This window comes from Ammodytes marinus (assembly GCF_949987685.1).
Source record: "Ammodytes marinus genome assembly, chromosome: 18".
NCBI lineage: Eukaryota > Metazoa > Chordata > Actinopteri > Uranoscopiformes > Ammodytidae > Ammodytes > Ammodytes marinus.
This window is the reverse complement of record NC_137222.1, coordinates 8,398,242-8,422,900: the sequence shown is the minus strand read 5'-3', so window position 1 is coordinate 8,422,900 and position 24,659 is coordinate 8,398,242. Positions and strand designations below refer to the sequence as shown.

Genomic DNA, 24,659 nt, shown 5'->3' with positions numbered 1-24,659 from the left:
TATAAAACATAAAAGAGAGAGAGATGTATCTGTATAATATACATTCTTAAGTTTAGGGAGACAATGTGTCTAAAATATAATACAAGGGCTTGTATTTACAGGATTTCTATGAGGTTATTTTAGAAGAAATGTCGGAGAGAAAAAAAAATGCTGAAGTCCCTCACTTGCAACTCTTTTTGTCGTATTTCCATTTTTAAAAATGAATTGAAACATATTTAAGTAAAAAAAAAATTAAACGCAAAAAAATAAAAAATAAAATGGGATCATAAATTTGATGAAAAACGCATTTTGTCTTGCTCAGTGTCTGTACCGCTCAAGACAGAATCTCTCCTAGATCCGGGGGAGGATCTGTGCTGGGCCGAGGACGATGACGCCGCTGCCGCCGCTGCTGCTGCGGCCGAACGCACCGGGGGCAGCGCTCCTGACGACATCTGGCGGAATAGGTTGACCCGCTGGGGCACTGTGGTGCGGATGCCACTCTGCAGACTCATTCCCTGGATCACGGCCACCGTCGTGGGTGGTGCCATGGCGGCCAGAGAGTCTCCTGAGGCCGGGGTGTGTGCTCGGGGCCCCTGGGATGTGTCGTGTGGCAGTGACGGTTGGGAGGCCGATAAGTGTCTCACGTCTCGACTCAAGCTGCCCGACTGAAGAGCCTGTGTGCTCTTGTGGATGTCTCCGCGCTGGGGTGAGGGGGCCTGCTGCAGCTGAGGAGACTGCTGTTGTGTTGCCGAGGCCACGGCTGACGTTGCCGCGGCCTGTTGTATGGCGACCTGTTGCTGCGTGGATACTAGAGATGGTGGGATGCTGGGCTGTTGGATGAGTGATAGCTGGGAGGCCGTGGGCGAGCCGTACTGGAAGCTCCGGCCGGCCAGAGGGGTCTGCACGGGCGGGCTACACATAGCAGCCGTGAAGGAGCAAGGGGACATGAGCGCTGTTTGCTGCTGGAGTGGGATATGTGCGTTGGTCGAGGAAGAATTCAGGTTGCCATGGGAGATACTGGCAGTGGGGTAGACTACTTGCGCAGCAGCGGTGGCGGCAGCGGCAGAGGCTGGCATCATGCGGGCAGCGGAAGCATTGGCAATAGCAGAAGCACTGAAGGTCATGGGTACAGAAGACTGCTGGAGCTGATTGGTGCCAAAGGCAGTGGCGAAGGGCGGTTGAGCTGGTGAGCTAATGATGGAGTTTCCGGACATTGGAGTTGAGTTCATCCCGGTGACTGACAGCTTGCGGTCCACCATCAGCACCATTTCCCTGTCCTGGCGGATAATCTGCTTCAATATCTCGTTCTCCTGGGTGTTGAAAACGCCGGCGTTCAGATCCTTCTGGAACTTCTGCAGCAGCAACGAGTTCTTCTTCCCTGTTGGGGGTGCAGTCAGGAGAGGTGAGCACACAGACAGCCATGGCAAACTTTGGTTGCCCTAAACCACAGGATAAGGGGAGGAGTCACAACAATAATGGTAAAGATGTAGCTTGTATGTTTTTGTTTTGTATGCAAATTTGCCTTTTTAATAAATAAAGGAACATTATTTTCTTGATTCCACTAAATATATAAGTTCATCCGACTAATTTCAACTCCTTCAATCTTACAAGCTGCATCTTTTCACACCCACTAAGGTCTTTTTACAGTTGAATGTAAAGTGTGAAGGACACTGAATGGCAATGACAATGGGAAATACAGGGTTTGAGAGGAGTGAAGGACACATAAGGAGACAAAGATTACTGAAAGTGTGACATGATCGCGTAGACTGGAGGTGCTGATGTGGACAATGGAACACAGGAGTAGGGATGAGTTGTACCCACACGTCGCACTACTGGACTATGTATTCAAAGAAAAAGGCAAAAAGTCTAAGCCCTCAGGATACATCTAAAGCCACACTATTTCATTCACAATTACAACTCTTCTAGAACACATCACAAGGACACTTGGGAAACACTTTTTTCTGAAAATGTAATGAACAAGGTGACAATAAAAAAACAAAAATAAAGCCAAAAAGATCTATTCCTAACACACCATAGTGGGCACAGATAGTACATATTATTATACACTAAAAAGCTTAATGCTTACTAAAACTTTGCTCATCTTACCACATAATGCTGTGTTATCCTTAAAAGTATCTACACTGCATTGTTATGCCTATAAAAAAAATATAGGTAATCACACGTCTTTCTAAATAACTTGTTAAAAAGTCCTAGAGCCTCAAAATATTTCCCAGCCTGTCACAAGTAACAAGCCAAATGATATTAAAGACCTGTTTAGAATCTTAACTTTGAAAGACTCCAAATGTATTCGGAGGAAGTGTATTTCCTGTGATTATTTGTTGACCTTGTGTATTGACAGGCTGTGAAGTTATTTGTCGGTAAGGAAGACAGAGTTGACTTTTAGTGTGTTGAAGGCTTTAGCCAGAGTCAATCAATCACTAAGCCATGTCCTTGAGGGCAGTAGATTTCTGCGCCGTGTTTACAGTCGAGCAGCGTTTGCTGGACGGCTTCCTGTCTTCTCAAGGCTGCCAAACAGGCCGTGCGTTCAGCTATAAGACAAGACTTTCACAGCTCTAACGGCTTAAAAAATTAATTGCCGTTATGTTTTGCAGCCATTTCTCACAATCGAGTTCTCCATTCGACGTAGATCATTTCGACTGCAACAATCACTACGGGTTCGGGAAGCTAAGAGCTAAAAACTAGCACCACATATTAAACTTACAAGGCTTCCTTAATTGCAATTTTAAAGGTGACAGGGTTAACCTCTGTAAATTAAGGACAACACAAATGTATTATTTCTCCAAATAAAACCTGTGAAGGTCTGGAAGGTTTTCTGGAATTTAAACACAGGTGCAAGATTGAAAATGCATTGTGTGGTATATAGTTTTTTAAACTATACATTGGTAGAATAAATATACTCTAAAATTTCAAAATATCTACCTAAAGAACTAACCAAATACAGAAGCCCTCCTAAAAGGTGCCCTAATATACTGTGCAACTTGTTCTTGTAGAAACTCTGGACTGCTGTCAGCATTAATTGTTATTATAGTCTAATTTTCTTATAAATAGAGTGATAACGGACACTATAAACTTATACTGTGTATTTTATGTCTGTTAACATGTCTGCAAATATACATTCTACCTGATATAAACTTAACTATAAACTTTAGCAAGTTAAGTCTGACTTTGAAACATTATCAGAAGAAGATAGGTGTAAGAAATATTAACCCTTTTTAAAAACAAAATGAAAAACAAAACAAAATGTGAACACAACTCATGTGAAAAGAAAGGATCCTTATTTTTTACATACAGAACTTAAATAAAACCAAAAAGGATCAGATATGGGTCGCATCAAAATCTGAAAATAATACAATTACAGTCCTGTGTTAGTCCTGACACAATAGAAGCATTGAGATTATTTCAATATATAAACTTCACCTATTCATATGATTATTTTTAATGCAATTATACAGTAATCGACCCATATCTGACACCCAAAACAATTGTTGTATAACAGCCTGGAAGCTGACTAAGACACCAACCACACAAATAAAAACAAGCAAAACACAAACATCATAATGTTAACAAACATCATAGAAATAATGAAAATATTGTTAAAAAAACATATATATACACAAACATTTTGTGATGCATTCAAGGCTTGACAGAGAAATGACACATTGCAATCTGCTAAATAATTCACACAAATAATAAATAATAAATTTACTTTTATGAGTCACTGCAGGATGAGTTTTTCTTTAGTTTCTTGTTTTTGAGGATTTTTCAGTACACCATGACAACAAAAAAAAAACTTATTTTAGAGTGGATAATGTGTGAGAAAATGATTCTTAATGGATTAAATACAATTTTTGCCCTCCACATGGGGTCAACATAACATTACGGTACTTAGCTCTGCTTCTTAATACAGCTTAAGCCAAAAGAGGAGACTAGTTTTTGGTAAAGTCTCCAAAAGTTTACACAAAAGACATAATTCATATTTCAAGTCAGACAATCAGAAACAACCTTTCTTCTATTGGTGAAAACATGAGTGAATAATGAAATGGGATTTCTGCATGTAACAAAAGTGTATGTGGCATTGCATTAGTAAAGAATTTACTAATCTACAGACATGATTTCATCTGTGAATACACTTTGAACAGAGGGTTCAAAGATTAAAATAAAAGTGTCACACCAATAGAGCTGAGCAGGTGTTCATTATCCAGTCAATTTTCCGTGAGAGTCTGTTACAAAATAAAATGGGCATGTGAATGAGATATCTTTGTTTCTTTGATTGTCTTAGTGGTTGACATTTTGAATGTGTCCATCAAAACATCTGCAGGACTGGTGTGGGTGACTTGAGTTATGTGTCACTGATACAGCATTTAAACAGTTAATGTAATCTTCAGTTCGAGGTCAAACTAGTGTGGAAATGAATTTTAGACCAGATCCATTTAGAAAGCCTCTACAGGTCAATTTGCCCCTGTTCGAATGTTGGAATTGGAATAAAGTGTTTACCTGATGCCTACTCGTCGGCCAGGACACTCTTGAAAACGAGATGTGCTCGTCTCAAGACGGACTCCTGGTCAGATCATTTTTAGATAGATAAAAGATAACGTCAAATGTGCAACACGTTATTGGTTTCAAAGCATGGTTACTTTTTTATTACCTTTTTTTCTTAGAGCAAGACAAGCACGTAACCAAATGCAGTTCATATATAGAAACGATACAACCAGCACGGATCATGACAAAGTATCTTCCCTCGTATGAGAGACAAAACCCCCTTCATTGTTAGTCTGAAAGGATGGATCTAATCTATTTCACTCTGAGCAGTGTCAGTCAGAGGGGGAAGCTTTTTCGTTGTCTAAAAATTAGTTATAGCTTACTCTGCTGGAAGCTCTCATTAAAAGGGCAAATGTAGATTTGTGGGCATAACGTTTGTTGTAAAAGGCACAAATCCACATACACTTCACTAGAGGGCAATTAAATATTATAAATATACATTTTTTATGTCATGCTAGTCAACAAAAATGCAACCTTGTCTCCTTTTAATTACGTCTGCATGCAACTACTTTCACATTTATTTATTTGTGTTGAGTTACAATGCAGGAGGTAGAGTGACATTTGTGCAGCACAGGTGTGGGTGTTGAAGAACAGTTTGATGGAAGTGCAAAGCCAGAGATGGAGGTTTGTGTCCTGTATTAAACTAGCATTATCAGTTGTGAAATTTATACACGACAACATGTAGTAATTTATTTAAATCAAAACACTGATAAAAAAACTTGGTGTCAACGTACAGCAAAAAAGCAGTTTGTATCTAAACGTAATGGTGAGGAGAAAAGGTTGTCTGAAAAGTGACACACACTTGCTGTTGCATTCATTTTGACTCTTGAGTGCTCTTGTTCCAAATCCGTCGGTCATTCCTTGCTTCTGACTTGCTTAACACTAAAGTCATCAGTGTCGAGTCTACACTTGGGTTGTAAAGCAGTTCAATATTATATGATATATAATAATATGTATATATGTGCCTGTGTCAGGCAAAATAATACACATGTACAAAGCCATGACAAAGAAAAAACAACAATAACAGATAGAAAAGTAGATACAGACTGCAAGCTTAACCACTGATATGAGACAACATTGGAACACTGTCACTATGCAAATTCAACTAGTTTTCTATTCAGGTGATTTTATTTTACTAGTAAATGGAACAGGGAAATAAATCACTTAACATTATGGCCTCTAGTGTTCTGGGCAGAATTAACAGTTTTTGGCTTTATTGGTAAAAGCCAGCGGCAACGCACTGAGAAGGTGTGGCTAATTGATGATGATGAGCTGCTCGGGTTGTCCGCTTAGCTGCTATAATAGCTAATGATATGAACCATTTTTCATTTCTAAAGTGGTTTATTTAACAAATTCCATTTCTTTCTGCCTAACATATTATAATTAGCCGTAAAATTAATTTTTGATATTTTTTTTGTCTATTTTTGATTTCATGCAGTCCTGCTCCTTCCTGCTTTACTGCATGAACATTTTTCATCTATTCAGCACCAGTAACCTGTCGCCTTAGAAAATATCTAATTGGAAAGCGTCTACCTGCAAAAAATATATCTTTTTTACAGATGAACTAAATACGAAGGCTCCGCTCAATGAATTAGCTCAACTGCTGTTTATCAGTGTACAGCTTTTTTTCATATGCCCTTATTATAGAATTTCTGTATTTATACTGATTGGTAGTGGTTGCATATGTATACCGTTTGTAAAATAAAGAAGAAATGTGTTTGCTTATTGTGAGGTAAATATTCACTTGTAGCACGACTTTGGGATTGCTACATACATTGTGGCTGTAATGCAGAGTGTGGCGGTAACATGATTCTGATGGCATACAGTAGCTGAGCTACAAAGAAAAACTATTTATAGATTAAGAATTGCACATGTGCTATTCACACGTGTTGATTAATTAATTAATGTATTCATACATTTTCTACCTGCCTATTCAAAGTTTTGATGAATTGTCATCTTATTTTCTACAGAGATTGAGTGAGACTGTGACATCAGTCTTAAATAGTAATGATGAAATTAATACTCGTTATATGCTTAAAGTATACTCACTATACACACTGAAATGTCCATGTGAAATGTAGGAGCTACATTGCTAAATGTTTATAATTGGTAAATGATAATAAATATAAAAAGTAAACATTATCATTTCAAATGTTACTAGTGCAGCAAAACATAAGCAATGACAAAGAAAGTTGTACTTCTGTTAAAAAAATATTTGGAACATTTTCATCAAATCATATTATCTTCTAAATGTTTAATTTATCAATGTGCCACTTCCAATCAAATAGAGTAGACCGTTAAGATAAGGAGTAGGAAAATGTGCAACAGAAGGGTCAATGCAGCCCATTATTGCCCTGATTGTATCACATACAGTACATGTGCCCCTTTTTTAAACTGCAACAAGTCTGTGCGTTTCAACCGTTATAACTTTTCGTTTCCAACTATAATCTGTCAGGGTGTCTATCTAACAGACAGAAAACAAGGAATGATTCGTTAAGAGAATATAGCTAAAAACTATACAGGCTCCTCCTGTCTGTTGGCAAACTGGGCTGGACCTGATGGATGTAAGGGCGTTATGCCTTGTTTCTAATGAGCAGTACAGTCCGGTTTGGTACGGTCTGGTCTGGTACGGAACAGTATCCCTAGATCTGGCTTGCGTTTCCACTGCCGACAGTACATCAGTTGGTAGGCAGGGTATATACACATTTCTATTGTGACATCAAGGCAGCGGGCCACTGTGTAGCCCGCCAATAAATTCAATGAAGAGGAAGAACGTGACACAGTAAACAAAAAGCTGTGCATCGTAATTTCTCTCAAAACACAATATTCTTCACTCTTGGCAAAAAGATCACACACAGCGGTTTGTCTCTCGCACAGAAATTATGATGCAGTGTGTAGCTCCACCCTTTGGGACAGTTTGGTACCCCAACGAAAGGGTGACAAAAATAGGTATGCTTATTTTAGTACTGTTCCTAACTTTTGACATTTTAATGCAAATTATTGTGTGCCGTATCGTACCGTACCGTATCGTACCGTACAGAACTGTACCACTCGGTGGAAACAAGCCTTAAACAACTCCCTAATGCCACCTGGCCCTAGCCTTGTTTTAACAGGGTCTGGTTGATTTTGAGAAACTCTGATATGGGGTGGGGTGCTGCTCATACCCAGGAGTGCAGATGAGTGGAAAGAGGGCCAGACACACATGCATGTGAGGTTAGCTTCCATCCACTCGCTGACATCCAGTGGGGTCAACACCAAACCAACAAGGGTCGCGAAGTGACTCCCTCCCGGAGAGCGACATGCACTGCCTTCCAGTTAATCCAACTTCAAAACGCTACTTTGGTTCTTTAGAAGGATTAATGCTGGTTACAACAAATTTATTTTTAATGTTACTCAGGACAAAGAAATAGACGGAAATAAAATTTAAAAAAAAACAATAGCATACTGGTCATGCAGCACAAGATGGGACACACAATGCTTTTATGAAGAAATAAGGCAAACAAATAATGGAAAAGACAAGACAACAAGGCACGATGACAGGCAACAAATTCGACCATCAGACAAGGACAAAAATTATACTTAGGCAGGTCTTACCGATGCGGTCCAACCGGTCAATGGCAACGGTTTCGAAAGCACGCCGCATCATGGGGTACTCCTCTAGCACCTCATTGAAATGGTCGACGGAAAGGGAGAAGAGTCGACAGTAGGTGTCTGCACGCACACTCGCCGTTCGTCTGCCCTTGGTGAGCAGACAGATCTCTGTGTGGGAGAAGTACAGGGTAGAGTGAAGAGGTGCATTGAGGAAAGCATACCAGCAATTACAGCACAGATAACGACAGATGGACCTTGAGTACAGAGGCAGAAGCTAATAGGAATGTAAATAAAATTAGGAGCCCATCGGCGGTGCTGTCACTTGCATTATACCAAGATAATTCATCATCCAGCAGAGAGCTAATGGTCCCATAATACGATACAGTAGTCAGCTTTGCAAAAAACAAAAAAGAAGCCTGTCAGGCATCTCTGCATCAATGCACTACTGCATCAGATCTCAGATGTAATGTATAACTAAGCAGGAATATGGTTACATAGCATTACTGTATTCTTGTGAGTCACTGTGGCTTCTTGAAGGGATGTACACAGCTTTTATGGTATGATTTCATTATATAGATTAAAACAATGCATCAAAACACACTCCCCTGATGCCCCCTCACACCAGATAATAACATGGCATACATCCTGTTTCCAGTTTGTGTATATGTTCAGCTACATTTGCCTCTAAAATTAAATATAATAGTACTATACACACATTATTATAATTCAGTGTGAAAGAGGAGAGGATGTGAAATATGCCAGAAAAAAGTTCTCGTAGCAGGATGTCTATTATTGCTCCCTCAGGTACTAAAAAAGTTTCAGCAATTAGCAATTAAATTATTGCAAACAGAACACATGTTGAGAGAAGAATGTATTTTGATTCAGCATAAGGTAATGAGACCTAAACATGTTAACAACAATAAGAGATATATCACATCTGATTTCATTAACAGACAAAAATCCTCTTTGCATAATATAATGCTTAGGCAAGATGGTTTTATATGACATAAACGTGTTGAGGAAAACTAATCTCAGTTGGAATATTTGCTGCCTGTAAAGGGCATCCAAACCAACCTGAATGACCTTGTCTGAGCTATTTAGCTAGCAGTAAATAGTATGGGAGCTACTGCAGATACAGTATGTGATAGTAACACCTGACATTTTCACTGTCTCATCTCCTCAGTGTTTTCATCAACCTGTAACACAAGGCAAAGAGTTCACGATAAGCCTATCCATCCTCCATTATCATCTTCCATGCAGTAAGATTCATTTGGTTTCTGTTCAGTCCCATTCAACTGCCAACAATGTTCATCTTCCACCCACATTTGCTGACAGTCCAGTCCACAACATTACTTCCAGCTTTAGTAAATCGTTAAATGTTAACTCGGCATGGTGTGATCTTTATTGCCGTGCCGTCATGAAAATAGAGCGCAGAACGTGCGAGGTGTGAGATCAACACTATGAAGCTGTGGGTGTGAATAAGGTGTTAGTGCTGTTATAATGGAAAAGCTCCCTTTAAGTGGTACCACTGTTGTTGCTTCCACTATTGTCCACATTTATCGCTATGGATTACCATAATTGACAAGTAGAACCAATGCGACCTGAAAGCCCTGAAGCATTTGTTAGAATGTTCCACTATGAAAAAACAAAATAAATAAAATCATAACATGTCATGTCTAAAGGAATAGTTAGGACATTTTGGGAAATAAATTATTTTAACCAAGAGTAGACAAATAACTTCAAGAAAACGCTGCATCTGGAAATCGGGGTTAAGAGTGGAATCAATCCTCTCATCATAATCTCAATAAGAAGTTTTTTGGAAATTTACAACAAAAAAAAATCTTCTGACCTACCAGTAGGAGTCACATCTCACCCTTTAATGCAACCCAGATAATGCGATACTGGAAATCGAACACCATGACATGTGGTGGTAATGTCTCCTCACCTTTTTTAAGTCAACCATATTCTGTTTATTCTCAGAAATGCCAATAAAATATGTTCCACCTTGCTCTGCTTTGATTGTGTTGTCTGGTAGCCAACATCAGACCATAGATGAGTTTTGCCGGCAGAATACCAAGTTCACATTTTTTGTTTGTTTCCCCTGTTGGAATAGCACTTTCAAATTTCTAGTTCATTCTGTCAGACCAAACTGAAGTCCAACCTTGAGTTGTTGTTTAAGAACACGGAAGTATCATGCTGAAGATGAGCCGACAGAGCTGACAGAAGTGTATTTTTAGACTGTGCTTACATCCACTGTTGAAACACATGCATCATACATCAAATAGTCAGCTATATTCTTGCTTCCTCTCAAGATACAAATATCCAAGTGCCAATCCTAAGAGTGTGGCAGTACACAACACAGAAGTATGATGGTATGATATAGGGAACTACTGTATGCTTCCCTTAAAAAACTGACTGGTATTTATGTTTTATATAGGACTTCAAAGTAGAACCTTTGAACATAAACCTCAAATGTCTTGTCACCGCATACTGTATTTCATTCTCTTACTTTACTGCTTTTGAACAGCCAAACATGTATGAAGGCACAATTTAGGTGGCTACTTTACCCTCCTGTGGTTCTGGTAGGTGTCAAAATTGACATGTGGGCAGATATTTGAAAACCCTTTAAAATGGAAAGATTACCACTGTCACCTGAAAGACATGTGTATTTAGTTTAAGCATGTATTCTGTCTGTCGGTCTGTGTAAAACATTTCAAATGATGCGTTTTGACACTTGTCTGTTGCCTTGCCACAAAGCATCAGCGTGGACCCCAGGAGCATTGAAGCGGATAATTTGCCATCACTTCATGTGTCACGACATCTCATGGGAAACAGCTCACCTTCCCTTCTCTATGACATTCAAGCCCAAACGTTTAACAACTTATATACTCTATAAGTTGTTAAACGTGGAGTCAGTCAGTCAGCAATTCTGAAGAATGCTTGTTGTCAACCTTTTTTGTTGTCAAAATCAGTGTATTTCTCCTTATGATCCATTACCTGTATGTACTATGTGTGTGCTAATACACAGCCTAGGCTCTGTAATTGGGCATGTTACTAGCTACGGTGGGCCCACTTTGTTAACATAACTTTTTACAGAGCCTAGGCTGTGTATTAACACCTGATTTATTTTCAGTGCACATAGGCTACAGCCAAGTAGCAGATCAAGATGAAAAATTTACTGATTTGGACAGTGATTTTGTTAACGATCGTCTCCAGAATCGCTGACTCCAGCTCTATGCTTTAGTGACTTCACTGCTGAGCTGTGTGGTACCAATAAGGAAACCAGTTCATGTAGGACCAGGATTTGAATACAAGGATACTTTTATTTTCTAGCTTGCAGACGTGGCATTGACCATGGCTGGAGGTCCTTTGTGACCTACTGTCCTCATAGATGTAACACTCATTACTATGCTAATAATTTCCTGTGGCTGGGCTGGGTTTTTGTTCCTCGCTCTCATTTGTCATTCTGGCCACGGTTTGGCCTGGTTGTAAGGGGACTGTGAATCATCGAGAGAAAAGGAAGAAGAGAGGTGTCTGGCACAACCAGCTGCTCCCAACTTTAGGGCTCATCTACTAATGCCATACAAACGGGCGAAAATACCAGCTGGGCAGACAACAGCAGGTGGCCGGGTGCCGACTGAACACAGCAAAATGAGCAGTGCACCCTTTTATTATTTGTACAGAGAGAACACATATCCTTTTAATCAAAAGATTAATAAACGGGGACATTACTGTGTGTACTACAAGTTCTCTGTATGTCGTTTCGTCCTTTTTCATTGAACCTATTGTGGTTGCTGACTTGATCTTTCCATTTAAACTGTCTTTCTTGCATTACTAATGGCACCAATTGAACTCTTTTGTATTCCGCTAAATCTACATGGACTGAGCTGTTATTATCTCTGCACAGAATCAGAGCACACCAAACGGCAGAGACAAAGACACACAACAAAAACTGAGTTCATATATTGTGTGACAGAATAACCTTGATGTTAAGACATAGCTTGAAAAGGATAATCCGAAAATCCCCGAAAAGCACTAACCGTCCCGACACATTTCCTGGATTTTGAAAAATTGGTCTCCAAAGGTCAGTTTTCAGGGGATCAGTTTGATGAGACTACTATTAGTGAACAGTCGAGCGCTTTATCTCCTACAGTAGGCCTAGCAATTAGCCCTTCTTTAGCCCCTTTTTATTAAATGCTTCAATTATAATGTAATGCATGAATAAAACAATTACTTAATGAACCGATCAACAGGAAATCAGTTGAAAACTGTTTAAATTATGGAAATTGTTTGAGTCTATTTTCTGCTGCTTAAAACCTGAGCTCAGGACAGTTGAGGCAGCTGTATATTTAGGTGATCATTCTCTGTTGGTTCATCATATTGTTGCCTTTTTATTTATTTGAAAAATACTTATAACAGCCGCTTTACTTAATAACATGTTAGTCACCAAAAAGACCAGCAGGGGATATACAAGATGCAAAGGCTTACACTTGTTGTATTTGCTCTCAGAAGCCTTAATCAGCAGTGACAGCATAGTTGTTATACCACGGTTCAGTCTACTTAGAGGGTGAAGAGGAATAATGGTAGTTCCAACTGGAAACAGTAGCCAATTAAACCTCCTTCAGTTTCCTTTCTTTTTGTCGGATATACTCTGATAAATGCACCCACACACACTGCCATTAAGATCCATTTGTCAGCACCTTATTGGCCGAAGGTTTTAGTCTGACATTTTAGCTTGGTTCCTTCAACGCGATCGACTTGTTCCGTGCCACAATGATTCTTAAGTCGGATATATGTTGAGCTGCTGCCCCCCGAGGATTAATTGTTTGAATGCCGCATCGCAACTGCCACATATCTTCCAAATGCGACACGTCCACTCTGTGCAGAATATAAAGTGCACCATCAGTGCGCAAAGCCCGTATCTTTGCACACTGAATGGTATGACAGCAATCCTGTGGTTTGAACAAGCAAGGGAAAGATGAAAAAGATGACTAATTTCTTTTTTGATTCACTGCCTTCCCTCGGCACGCCTTTGAGACACAAACCGCATTCGGCAGACGCACCAAAGCAGAGGTATTCTTAGACTCCTGAGACTCCCTTTCCAATGGTGTGTGTGGACCAACTCACCAGATAAAATATGCAAGAACCTCTAAAATAGGAAACTTTGCTTTGCATTCACAACGACAAACCCCCTCCAGGAAGACATTGTCGTGTCTGAGTAAACAACGTGTGATGAAATGACATTTGACTTTTGAAAAATGTATAGTATCTGTACTGTTTTGGAGAGGGACTGGGACCTGTGCCCATGCAGAGAAAGAGAGAGGGAGGTGTGTGTGTTGGGGGGGGGGAGGTGAAGAGAGAGAGAAAGTGAGGAAGACAGAATGAAGTATAACAAGGATATGGCTTCTGATTTGAAACAGAAAGAACGTCTAGCTGCTCTTGTCAGTGCCAAGTACATGCAGCAGGAACGTATGGAGGGAAAGAAGAGTTCATGCATGTGTGTTGGTGGGGGAGGAAGCTCTGTGTGTCCTTAGGGATGCCTGATCCAAGCCTTGGCCTCCTCCAACAACCAGATGAGAGGTTATGTAACGGCAGAAACTGACTAGCGTCCAACACTGGTTAATGAGAATCTACGATAACTTCAAACGGCATCAAACGCAAGACCTCGGGCCAGACTCATGTCTCAATATATAACTAAATGTACGTTCTGCAGGAATGCATGTGTCACTGGGAGTATGGTGTTCTTGCCAACAACGTATGGGGTGCAGTGCCAACATGTATAAGTCATGATTGCTTTTTTAATGTGAATATATATTTATATTTTTTAAAGCAAATTAAATAGACATTTGTTGAAAGTCATTTGAGATGGCTACTTTTTTTTCGTCTCTTACCTCCAAAGTAGGATCCGTCAGTTAGCTTCATCTCCTTGTTGAACTTGGTGATGACACTCGCGACGCCATGTTGAATGAAGTACATCTTCTTCCCCACCGTGCCTTCTCGGATAATGTAGTCATTGGGTTGGAAGACCTCAAACTTCAACTTGCTCAGCATCCCCGTCACAAAGTTGGGGTCCGCGTTGGCAAACAAAGGCATGGTGGCCACAAGCTTACGGCAATTGAAGTTGACAATTTCCTGGTGGAGAGAGAGAGAATGATACAAAGAGAATATTAGTCAAACAGATTTGATAATGACATAAGAAGAATTTAGCAATTTTTCACCTACAACTTGTTAAAAAAAAAGAAATAGTGTCAGTTTGGCAACAAAACACCAATGCATCTCCCGTCATCTTTCCTGTTATATCAGCGGGCATAAATTAATTGGATTGCGTTTTGCTGCTTTATCCCCTAATACTTCTAAAGCACTTCCCATCTCTCCTGAGAAGAAAACTTTTTGGCACAGGAGTCAGATGCTGATGAGTTTGCCCTGCGGTGCCGGCTGCGGGCCATCTCGCCGGTCTCATCCTGTCCCCTCGGACCCAGCAGGAGATTAGGAACTTGTTGTCTGTTTACCAATACATCTCTCTGTTGCTGTGCAGACGGGGAGCCGGGGCACTTGGCATCTGCAGTTGTGTGTGTTGTTGACCCCCCCCTGTGAGGGATAACTCTCCTCCAGTGACAACAGGACATTAAAAAGAGGGACAACCAATCTCTGGGATGCTCACTGGCTAGATGCGGGCAACGCTAAAAGAGATGTTAGCTTAGCCCTCGGATGCCGGTGTCAGCGACGAATGCCAAGGGGCTATGACCTCAATCACGCACCAGAACTAATGAATTAGAGAGTGAGCAAATTTCATGCCCAGCCAGGGGTTCCTCTTGAGGAAACAATCTTTGGCTATGCCTATTTAAAGATTTGTCATATGGCGGAGTATAATAGGCTGTGAGGGAAAGGAAAGGAAAGGGGGATTGGGATGAACACAGAGAACAGCAACAGAGTCTGGCTGTCATTTCATATTTTAGCCCAATAATGACAAACTGCAAACAATCAATTGACATTGTTTTATGTATACACTACCAGCCAAAGTGGGATATCAAATGCCACAACAGCTTGATTTGGTACAGTCAGATGCCTGAGAGGTCTGCCCTGTAGTTTTAACATTGTTTCATGCTTTTAAATTGTAGAGTCCTCTCTACAAAACAATATTACCATCCATTTTCAGTACTGAGGACTAGCATCATTGCAGATTAATTGGGCCGATTATTTAGCCTGGTACTACCAGACCATCGTACTTAATTTCCTTTGTACAGAAGGTCTGGAATTGCTCAATTGACAAACGTTCACTCACTTGGAGGCGGGTGTCTGTTGAGGTTTAAAATTATTGGATCTGCAGTGCCACTCCGGATCTGCCATAACCAATCGCATAGCGTTTGGTCATGACGTATGTCTTGCGCCGGGACCGGCCGGAAACCAACAAAACTCAGCAAAGCTTCTTTTTGCTCTGGCTTTAATTTATCGCTATTCGGCAGCGTTGCCATAACAGACTGAATAGCTTCTCTCGTATCCTTATCCATTGTCTTCCTGTGACTACAACTGAAACTGGCGCACAACCTCGACGTCATCGTTCTCAGCCACTCTCTCTGTTCGCTGATTGGACCGGTAGAAATCTGTTCGGAACACATGAATATCCCGCAGACCCAGACTGACTACTGAAGGGAAAATTAAATTTGAGCCGAAGTAGGTAGTCGGGCGGACCCAGGCTAATTGATTATTGGCATTTTGAGATATAGGCATCGGTCGATACCTCCGCTCACGAGAGACCAATTAAAAAATCCATAAAGCAATATTTTCAAAAATTATACTGTGTCTACGTTAATTTAATAATAATCATAATTGCTTGACCAATTGACCTGAATCTGGCACACAGACTTTTGGTTAAAGACATGCCAAAATCAGCAGAAGTTGGCAGATTTACGGACCTGCTGGTACAGACTAGGGATACAGAGATTGAAAAACAATCCACTGCTCCACCCCTTTACCTCACAAAACCAAACTAATGGGTACTTTACTACAGAAGCCAAGAAGGCCGAGCCTCAATAAACAAAGAAGGTGCCATTAGTTGTGCCCCCAGGACAAATCAAGATGTATCTAATATATCTAGATTAAATGTATGAATGTTTGCTTTTAGTACAATAGGATTAAAATAGGAGTTGGCAGAAACAAGGTCACTCAGAAAGTTGGCATTGGCACTTACATGAAGGTTGGCACATCTTTGGGTGGATGCAGCATTAAATAATCTTTCAAAGCCTAGTATTTTCATCATGTTCTAACTGTTTCACCTTCTGTAACAATCTCACACATAACAAATGCTGCTATCTTAATAGTAATTTTGCTCATATCCCTCAGTCGACTCTTAAATGGACTCATCTATAATGGATGATTAGACAAAAACAATAGTGGCATTCACTGGATTAGAACAATTGTGAAACAGACCGAAAGTTGTTTATTTGGCTTTATTTTTACCTGCTGTACCATGCAGCAATAATGTAATTTTAGCACAATCTCAAGCACATCGCACATTGTCTTTTGAAATTATTCTTCATCCAGGAAACAGGGCTTGGTTAAAATAGTCGACCGTGTAAAATGTGCCTGAAAGCAGTTTCTGAATGAACTTGTTAGTCGGACCTTCTCTGGAAGAAAGATACTGTTGACATAATCCATAACTGACATATCTTCACAACAGTTATCCAGGGAAATGGCGCCGTAAGCTTCTTTATGTGTTCTGCTTTTTCCCAAAACTGTTTTTTTTTTATCCTTCAGTCCCCTGGGCATTGCTTCCATTGTGCGACACGGTCTCTATGCAGACTTTCATTTGCTTGCTTTGCATGGTGAACTAAGCCTGCAGGACTTTCTGTGTAGTAAGTCATACCTTTAAATCCCTACACCCTCCCCCTGTGAGTGTCTGGGACGGTGCAGCGACTCCTCTCACATCAGCATTCGACCCTGCAAGGTGACTTAATGGGGCTACATGAGAGATGGTCATGATTCTTACGCTTGCTTGGCTCCTTCATGCCTCTCCTTTTACCATCCACCTATGCATAATTACCCTTGTAATGTGCTGACAGGAGGAGGTCAGCCAAGAACTCAAAAGCCGGTCACTGACTCCAGAAATAAAATTAAATAATTCTTCTAATTAACTGTCTTTATAAATATTTTACAGTATACTCTGGTACTGTGATACGCTGAGGACTCAAAGGTGGAGTCAGCGACTATGGAGAATGCTTGATGTCAAAATCACTTGTCAAAATCAGTGAATATTTTCTCGAGATCCTGTACGTACTGTCTGCGCTGAAAAAATTATCTTGTGTTAATACACAGCCTAGGCTCTGTAAACTGGTATGTTGCTAGCTACGGTGGCCTCCTTTGTTTACATACCAGTACACATAGCCCAGGCTGTGTATTAACACTGGATTTTCAGTTCACACAGTACAGATAATAAGCAGATCCTGTGACAAAAAACGTTCTCCAGAATTGCTGACCTCACCTTTAAATAAAAGAGATTTTTCGTCAACTCTGGTTGTTTATCACAAGTGAAAGTGAGGCACAGCCTTGTTTCTTTGCAGAATATTTTTTATATCTTTATGGATGCTCCATCTGGGTTCACCCAGTATGCAGAGGAGAATCCGTTTGGATTTTTTTCTCCTTGACTTTTTCTTTGAAGAGATGACAAGCGTATGTATTTCATTCTCAGGCATCGCACACTTTAGGATGCCAAATGAAGATTCAGTCTTCATCTTGAGGAAATAAACTCATTCATGTCCCAAAACTAAAAGCACTGTGTTACAGCCTTCCTGTCAAAAACTTGTTTTTCTTCTTAGATGTTCCAAAAATAACAGTAGTCTAACACAGTCTTCAAACAGACAGTTTTCGTAAAGATTAATAAATGTTACTTAGTTGAGGAGCATTCGAAATATCTTATGATTCTAAAGTTCAGGGGTCTTAAAAGAGAAGATGTCTCACCTCTTTGAGTGGGTCGTTGAGTTCACTCAGGATGTTGTCCTCATCGAAGATTTTGCCCTGGTAGCGATGCTCATAGTAGTCATGGATTTTCTGCCTCATGTCGGCTGGAAGCTTATGGAAGGACATGTATTGCTCCACTTGTTTGTACTGGGAAGGTAAAGAAAGCAGGTGGATATCAGTTCAAGTAAGAATCACTGCATTAATATGCAAAACACCAAATATCTATATGTTAAAGACCTACTTCACCGGTGGGAATATGAAGGTGTATTCTCTCTCTGAGATCCTATATAGTATACATATGCAAACATTTTTGAAATTGGTTCATCCTAGCATGAGAAAAGGCAGAAAGAGTGTTTAATAGTCTCACTGTCTAACCCTACATTTTACTAGTGTGACATCACACTAGTAAAAATGTAGGGTTATGATTAACAGGACAGCTGGGCCAAAGGAAGACTGAGGAAAGACTGAGGGAAGAAAAACCTCATTCATAATATTATAATAGCGAGTTTATAATGATAGAACACCGGTTCCGTATGGGTGAAGTATCCCTTTAATAAGGAGTTTTTCAGAGTACACCTTGAATAAACAGCAAAGCTCCACAAAAATGTGCTCTTCACAAAGTGTGTATTTGTATCTCTGTATTGAGGACACAGAGCCATGTCCTGGTTCTGTGTGTGGGGAGGGAGAGGCAGAACGAGGGAGGCAGGTGGTGAACCAAAGTAGGAACAAGTACATGTCAGACCAAGGTAGCACTTAAGATTATCTCACCCACGCAGGAAGCAAAACCCAGCCCTAATAGGCTAGCAAGCTATGATCTAATGGGACCTATTAAGGTATCTTGGAGAGGTTTAAGATCTGAATTGACAATGAAGCAGATCGCACAGATTGCACGTCTATTTATTTGCATGATTTCTCTAGAATATTCAAAAATACAATATAAGTGGTACAAAATATTTGCTATAGACCAGAATGATTAGATATTGGTCATTTTGTAGTTCCCTAATTTACAGTAAATTATACTGCAATGAAACATAGCTGACTAGCCGTTTGTGTTGAATATCACAATTTAAAGTTATACTCCGAAAGATTTTTATGTAGTTAACTGTCTGTTAAGTTCCTAGCCATCAAATAGTGAGTTCAAACAATGGTGATTGAACATATGACCCACTGATGAAAGCTCTTGTACTTGCTGCTTTGCCCAGTTATACTATCGGAGTATCGACCTCGTATTACCCGCGCTGCAGCGGTGCGTTCTTTTACTCAGGACATGGGAGCTTCCGACTCAGCAGTAGGGCCTACTGAGTTCAGACCTGTATGCATTCCAGTACATTTGTCAGATATTTTTTCATTTAGATTTAATATTTTATGCAGTCTATGGTTCATATAAAGACATAGATTTAGGTCCGATATTTTAAAAATTTATGAAAAGGTCTCTCTGCACACTGTCTGAAGTTTCCGATGTTCCAAGTGCTCTCACTCATCTACTGACTTCATACAGTCAATAATGTTCGGTTTGGAAATAAACTGTGGTCCAGAAGTGCCTTCAATTACATTTACGGCCACTAGAAACGGCGGATAACAGCTTTAAGTTGTATTTACAGTAAGAACTACTGCTGCAACCATTATTTAGGGCTAAGCTGTGTATATGAAAGAAGGAAGGCCCTGCTTGCAGCTCTTCAGCAACTGGAAGACACACAGAAATATGCCGATGTACAGTATAGTGATTTACCCCAAGGGCATCACAGCAGGCATGTCCTGAGACCATGCATGCTTTACTCCACTTTTTACAATTCCCCTCTTCTCCTTGGTATATTTCTTTGTCTTTAATTCTTTCCATCTTGTAAAATGATTGTTCTTATCACGTAGTCAGAGATTCTCCAAAAAGCTTGTTGTAAAAATAACGTTTTGTCAAAATCAGTGAATATGTTACCACTGGATTTTTTAGTGGACAATCATGAGAAGATATTCACTGATTTTGACAAAGTGATTTGGACAACAAGCATTCTCCAGAATTGCTGACACCATCTCTAAAGTTGTGGTATTGACACCAATGATTAGTTGCATTATTATTTCAATTCCTTCAACTTTAGCTAAACTATGACACACACACCCACATCTCTCCTTTCACCCCCCTGACCCGCGGCTGTTGCAGTGATAGATGTAATGACTAGCAGACTCAAGCCATCCCTGCTGCTGCAAAGCCGGCTCCACTGATATGCACAGCCATGCAGCAGATCAGGCCCTAGCTGAATGTGGCTACACACTGGCTCTGTTACCACGAACATGGCATTCTCAGCCTCAGCACTGTCACTTCAATGCCTGGGGGGATGTAGATTAAGGCGATTTGCTGTGAAGCAGATGTACATACATACTAAGCTAGACACATGTCACTAATTCAAACTACGAACGGCTGACTTGTTTGCTGTGGGCGACCTGCTGTCATTTATTTTTGGAGGAATGCGCTGTGACATCTATGGCTATGATCAATCATTCACTTGTGTCTTGGATGAATATATTTAAGATTATGAAGAACTCAGCTCCATTGTGTGAATGAAATACCCATACCCGTTTCATTGTTTGGCAAAATGACTGTTCTTATTAATGTATTTATTTTTTGTCAGACAGAACAATGCTCTCTCCAGCCACATCAAGTTCAGTCCTCTTTCTCTACGTCCATCAGAGGATGATACAATTGAATGTTTTGCATTTCATGATCCCATTTCCGTTTAGTTGAACTTCTGCATGTTGTTGACTAGATAAGAATTCTCTTTACATGCGCATTTCACCATTTCCACCACTTTTTAAAACATGTGACTTGTTGGTGGATTTGTACCATAGTGATACTGTGGAAATTATATTAGTATTTTGAAAAAGCAGAAACAGATTATGTCCAAAGTGATGAGTTTTCTAACTGCCATGTACAACAACAACAACACTGCGCCAAAAAAAAAAAGTTGTGTTTCTGCATATTGCTTTGACCATGAAAGCGGCTTGCAAGGTCAGGCCATCATGTTAGAATGAATAGATAATGTGCAAATGCTTTTATGTGCAAGGTGTAAATTAATGAACTGGTATTTTAGCATGTCCTGTCACAATGACAGCCAAGGTGACTCCAAACGCTCTGATAAGAATTATGGCAACAGTGTAGGATAATTGATGTGTACTTTGTCCAGTCCTGCCTCTGTGAATATGCTCATATAAATACACCAGGGATGCAGGGAACCAAAAATCTTTTTTTAATATAATTACATTTGCTGAAGAGCTTAAACAATAAGTTGATTAATTAATACGCTGACTGGCAGAAGGATAATAACTTCAAATATTAAAATCTCAGGATTTGCGGTTTGTCTTAGTCACCTATGATAGTTAAGTGAATATTTTAGGGTGTTATGCTCTTGGCCAAACAAAACTCCTGGGAATATATCATTATAATGGCCATTTGTTTGCTGTTGGTTTTTTTTATAGGATTTTTCAGATATTTTACATACATAATTTTAAGGTAAGACAATAATCAGAACATTAATCAATTATCAAAAAATTATCGTTAATTGCATCCTTAATTTACTGATTCTTTTCTCATTTAATTGTCTGGTCTATTACATGTCAGCTCAGAAAATGCACACACTAAGTTTATACAATCAAATACCCCGTTTAATTTGAACGACAGTCGACAAAACCCAAATATATTCCCTTAACTTTCAATTCCGATACAAAAAAACAGCAATTCCTCAAAGGAAAATGGAAGGGGAATGTTTGGCATTGTTGCTTGAAAAAAAGCCTTAATAAATTATTTAAATATTTTTACATTAGTTTTCTTCAAATGTATTAATTGTTTGTTGTGTGTGAAAGTATATACATTTCTTCAGACTACAATTAACCATTTATAGTAGGAAAATAAATCTATATAAGAGATAGGTGAATCAATCTGTCTGATCTTACATCATCAATGTTACGGCATAAGTTGAAGGTCAGAGCTTAATTTTAATCGGTGGATCAAGAAATACCGTAGAGGACTGTAATCTCCCTGCTTTTTCGAAAATGCTACAGAGAAAACGCAGGAAAAAGTTTTGGAGGGAGACTCAGGTTCTTGCGTGTGAGCGAGCATACAGCGCATCAGTCATGGCCACGTGTTCTGGGAATTGCCAAGGCCCCTCAGCAGGATCACAGATGGTGGCTCGGCTGAAACGCTGGATAATCACCCTCCACGCAAAGTAAATAAAAAAAAAATCTAAACAGTGATGTAATTGGGGCTGAAGTGGAAGGCAAGAATACAATTTATTCTCAGGGAGCGTACAGACCATGAGGTGATTGGTCATGTCACAGACCTTCTCACTACGTTGACCTTGTATGATCTGCTCGGGGGTGGGGGGGTCCTCTTTCTTAGTCATGGCCCTGGAGTGTGATATGTGAGAGCTCAACCCATTGGACAACTGAGAAAGGACCTAATTTATTTAAATCTAGCTCCAGTGAGTAGGTTTTTATGCAGTTGGACAGCGCAAAACTGATGGACAATTCTTCAGACCATCTCAGAGGTTATTAGTGGTAATTAATTACCTTGAAAAAACATTAAACATTTGCAATTCAGACCATGCCGTTCCCTTGATCTTTACATAATTGCAATAACATCCAATATCATGCCATCCCAGTCTTCTTTCTACAGTGTCAATGTTTGGTTCTTACCTTCTCTTGGTATTGCCTGCGTGAGGAGTCCAGTGATTGGATCAGAGCCGTAGCGTGACCCACAAACATGGCGTAGCACGTGGCACCTACAATCATACTCAGCATGGTGATCCACAGGTCAGACATGCTGACAGGCGCCCGGGCCCCATATCCAATGCACAGCATGTGGCTCATGGCTTTGAAGAGGGCATAGGAGTACTGCTTACCCCAGGAAACGTTCTGTAAGGAAGGAGATAGACAGAGGGGAGGTGGGAGTTACCGCAAGGCGATGCAAGGCACGGAGGTGAGGGCTCTCCAGGGGGCACAGTGAAAAGACAGGCTTTTCCTTCTGATGGATCACTGAACCTCTACCAAACATTCTGCCAACGTACACTTCATGCCTCAGGGCCTGATACCCTGACCGAGTGCCTGAACTTTCTACCTGTCTCTTTCCACCCTCTCTTCTTTCACTCAGACATTATCTATGCCTGGAACTACCTGGTCTTACCCATATGAGGGAAACAAAAATTATTTACATTAGACTGAGGCGGTATTTCCCTTAAAGACCAGCGCATACTTTTACCATAGAGTGGAGGACTGGCCTGGATTGTTATGCCCTCTCTTAAAGGTTTGACTTTCCTAAGCAAAATACTAGGAGCTTGGAGGGAGAGAACTCTGCTGCAGTCTCCACACACACAAGTAGAGGACTCAGTAATGTCCAACTAGCTACATAATATATCAGCTTGCGTGTGCAACTGTCTCTCCAGTTGAAAATGTAGTGAGTCAGTCATAAACGACCATTTTGAACAGCTTTGTTACAAAACGTAGGGAAGTGATTTGTGTGTCATTATTTGTGCCTTTAACTACAGAATAAGAATGGGAATTGGGTTCATGAGGGCCTCCATTATCCAACAATGTGCTAAGCTGGGTTTTTGAGAGAGCATTTCATCGTCACCTTGTTGTTACTCAGACCAAGTTGTTTGAGAAGAACCTGATAGGTCACCGCTGACTGTGAGACAGGCAGAGACGCAGCCAGGCAGTAGGATAATTCCCCCACTTAATATCAGTCTCTTTAGTTTTTTGGCCATATGCACTCTATCATGTCTTGGAGTCAGAGCAGGATTTAGACTTCTCATTAATACTGTACAGTACATGTCAAATACTGTATATTCGTTTTGCCCGGCGGCAAAATCTCTATTGAGCAGCCAAACAGGCCATTTGAGGCAACATCTGTGAAACCTATGAGTTCCTATCGAGGCAAATGTGACAGCTTTCCGATATAGGCCTTGTAGCCAAAGCTAAGTTGCTGACTCCTACAATAGCTTCACCTCCTATGAAGAAGAACTGCTGAGAAAGCACTCCATACATCATACCTATCTCACCCAAAAGAGAATAGCTAATGAAAGAAATATGAAACCTTCGGGAAAAAGAAATAAAATGTGTCTTTTATCACTGGCTGCCAAAGCTCCACGTGACAAACCGATTTATAGTACACCCCATCATGTCTCCTTTTGTCACACCGCTCTGCTCGAGTACACACTGTTCAACAACTGGGATTCAATAAATATGTAGATGTACAGCTAATCATCTGCTAACTCACCAATTCTCATCTCCTTGACGATAAGAACATTTGTGATAATTGCAAATTCTTTAATAACAAATGGTTTGTTGGTCTTGGCATTTTTTTAATCAAAATTATTCAGTTTTGAAGTGCCAGATTTGTTTTAGAAATATTTGTAACTACTGTCGAGCAGAAATATGTACTATTTCACCGTAGAAAACAACACAAACATTGAATAATCTATTTTACACACACGCAAAACAAACCCACCCAAGCGTGTGACTGGAGCAAATGCCATTTGTGGGGTCATGGGCCTTAGGTGTCCTTTAACATTTGTACACTTGCTATATGTGCT

At 40.2% G+C, this 24,659-nt stretch overlaps 1 protein-coding gene across 1 annotated transcript in view; it reads right to left on the bottom strand.

The window, feature by feature from the left end:
• Positions 1-263: 263 nt before the first annotated feature.
• The window catches only part of hcn1 (hyperpolarization activated cyclic nucleotide-gated potassium channel 1), a gene marked incomplete at both ends in the record, with an annotated part of 61,819 nt that continues 37,423 nt past the window's right edge, over positions 264-24,659 (bottom strand). The window contains 5 exons of the mRNA XM_080047263.1: positions 264-1,357; positions 8,134-8,298; positions 14,022-14,262; positions 18,085-18,231; positions 22,765-22,983. Of these exons, the coding sequence (XP_079903389.1) occupies positions 264-1,357; positions 8,134-8,298; positions 14,022-14,262; positions 18,085-18,231; positions 22,765-22,983 (1,866 nt within the window). The remainder of the gene's footprint in view (positions 1,358-8,133; positions 8,299-14,021; positions 14,263-18,084; positions 18,232-22,764; positions 22,984-24,659) is intronic.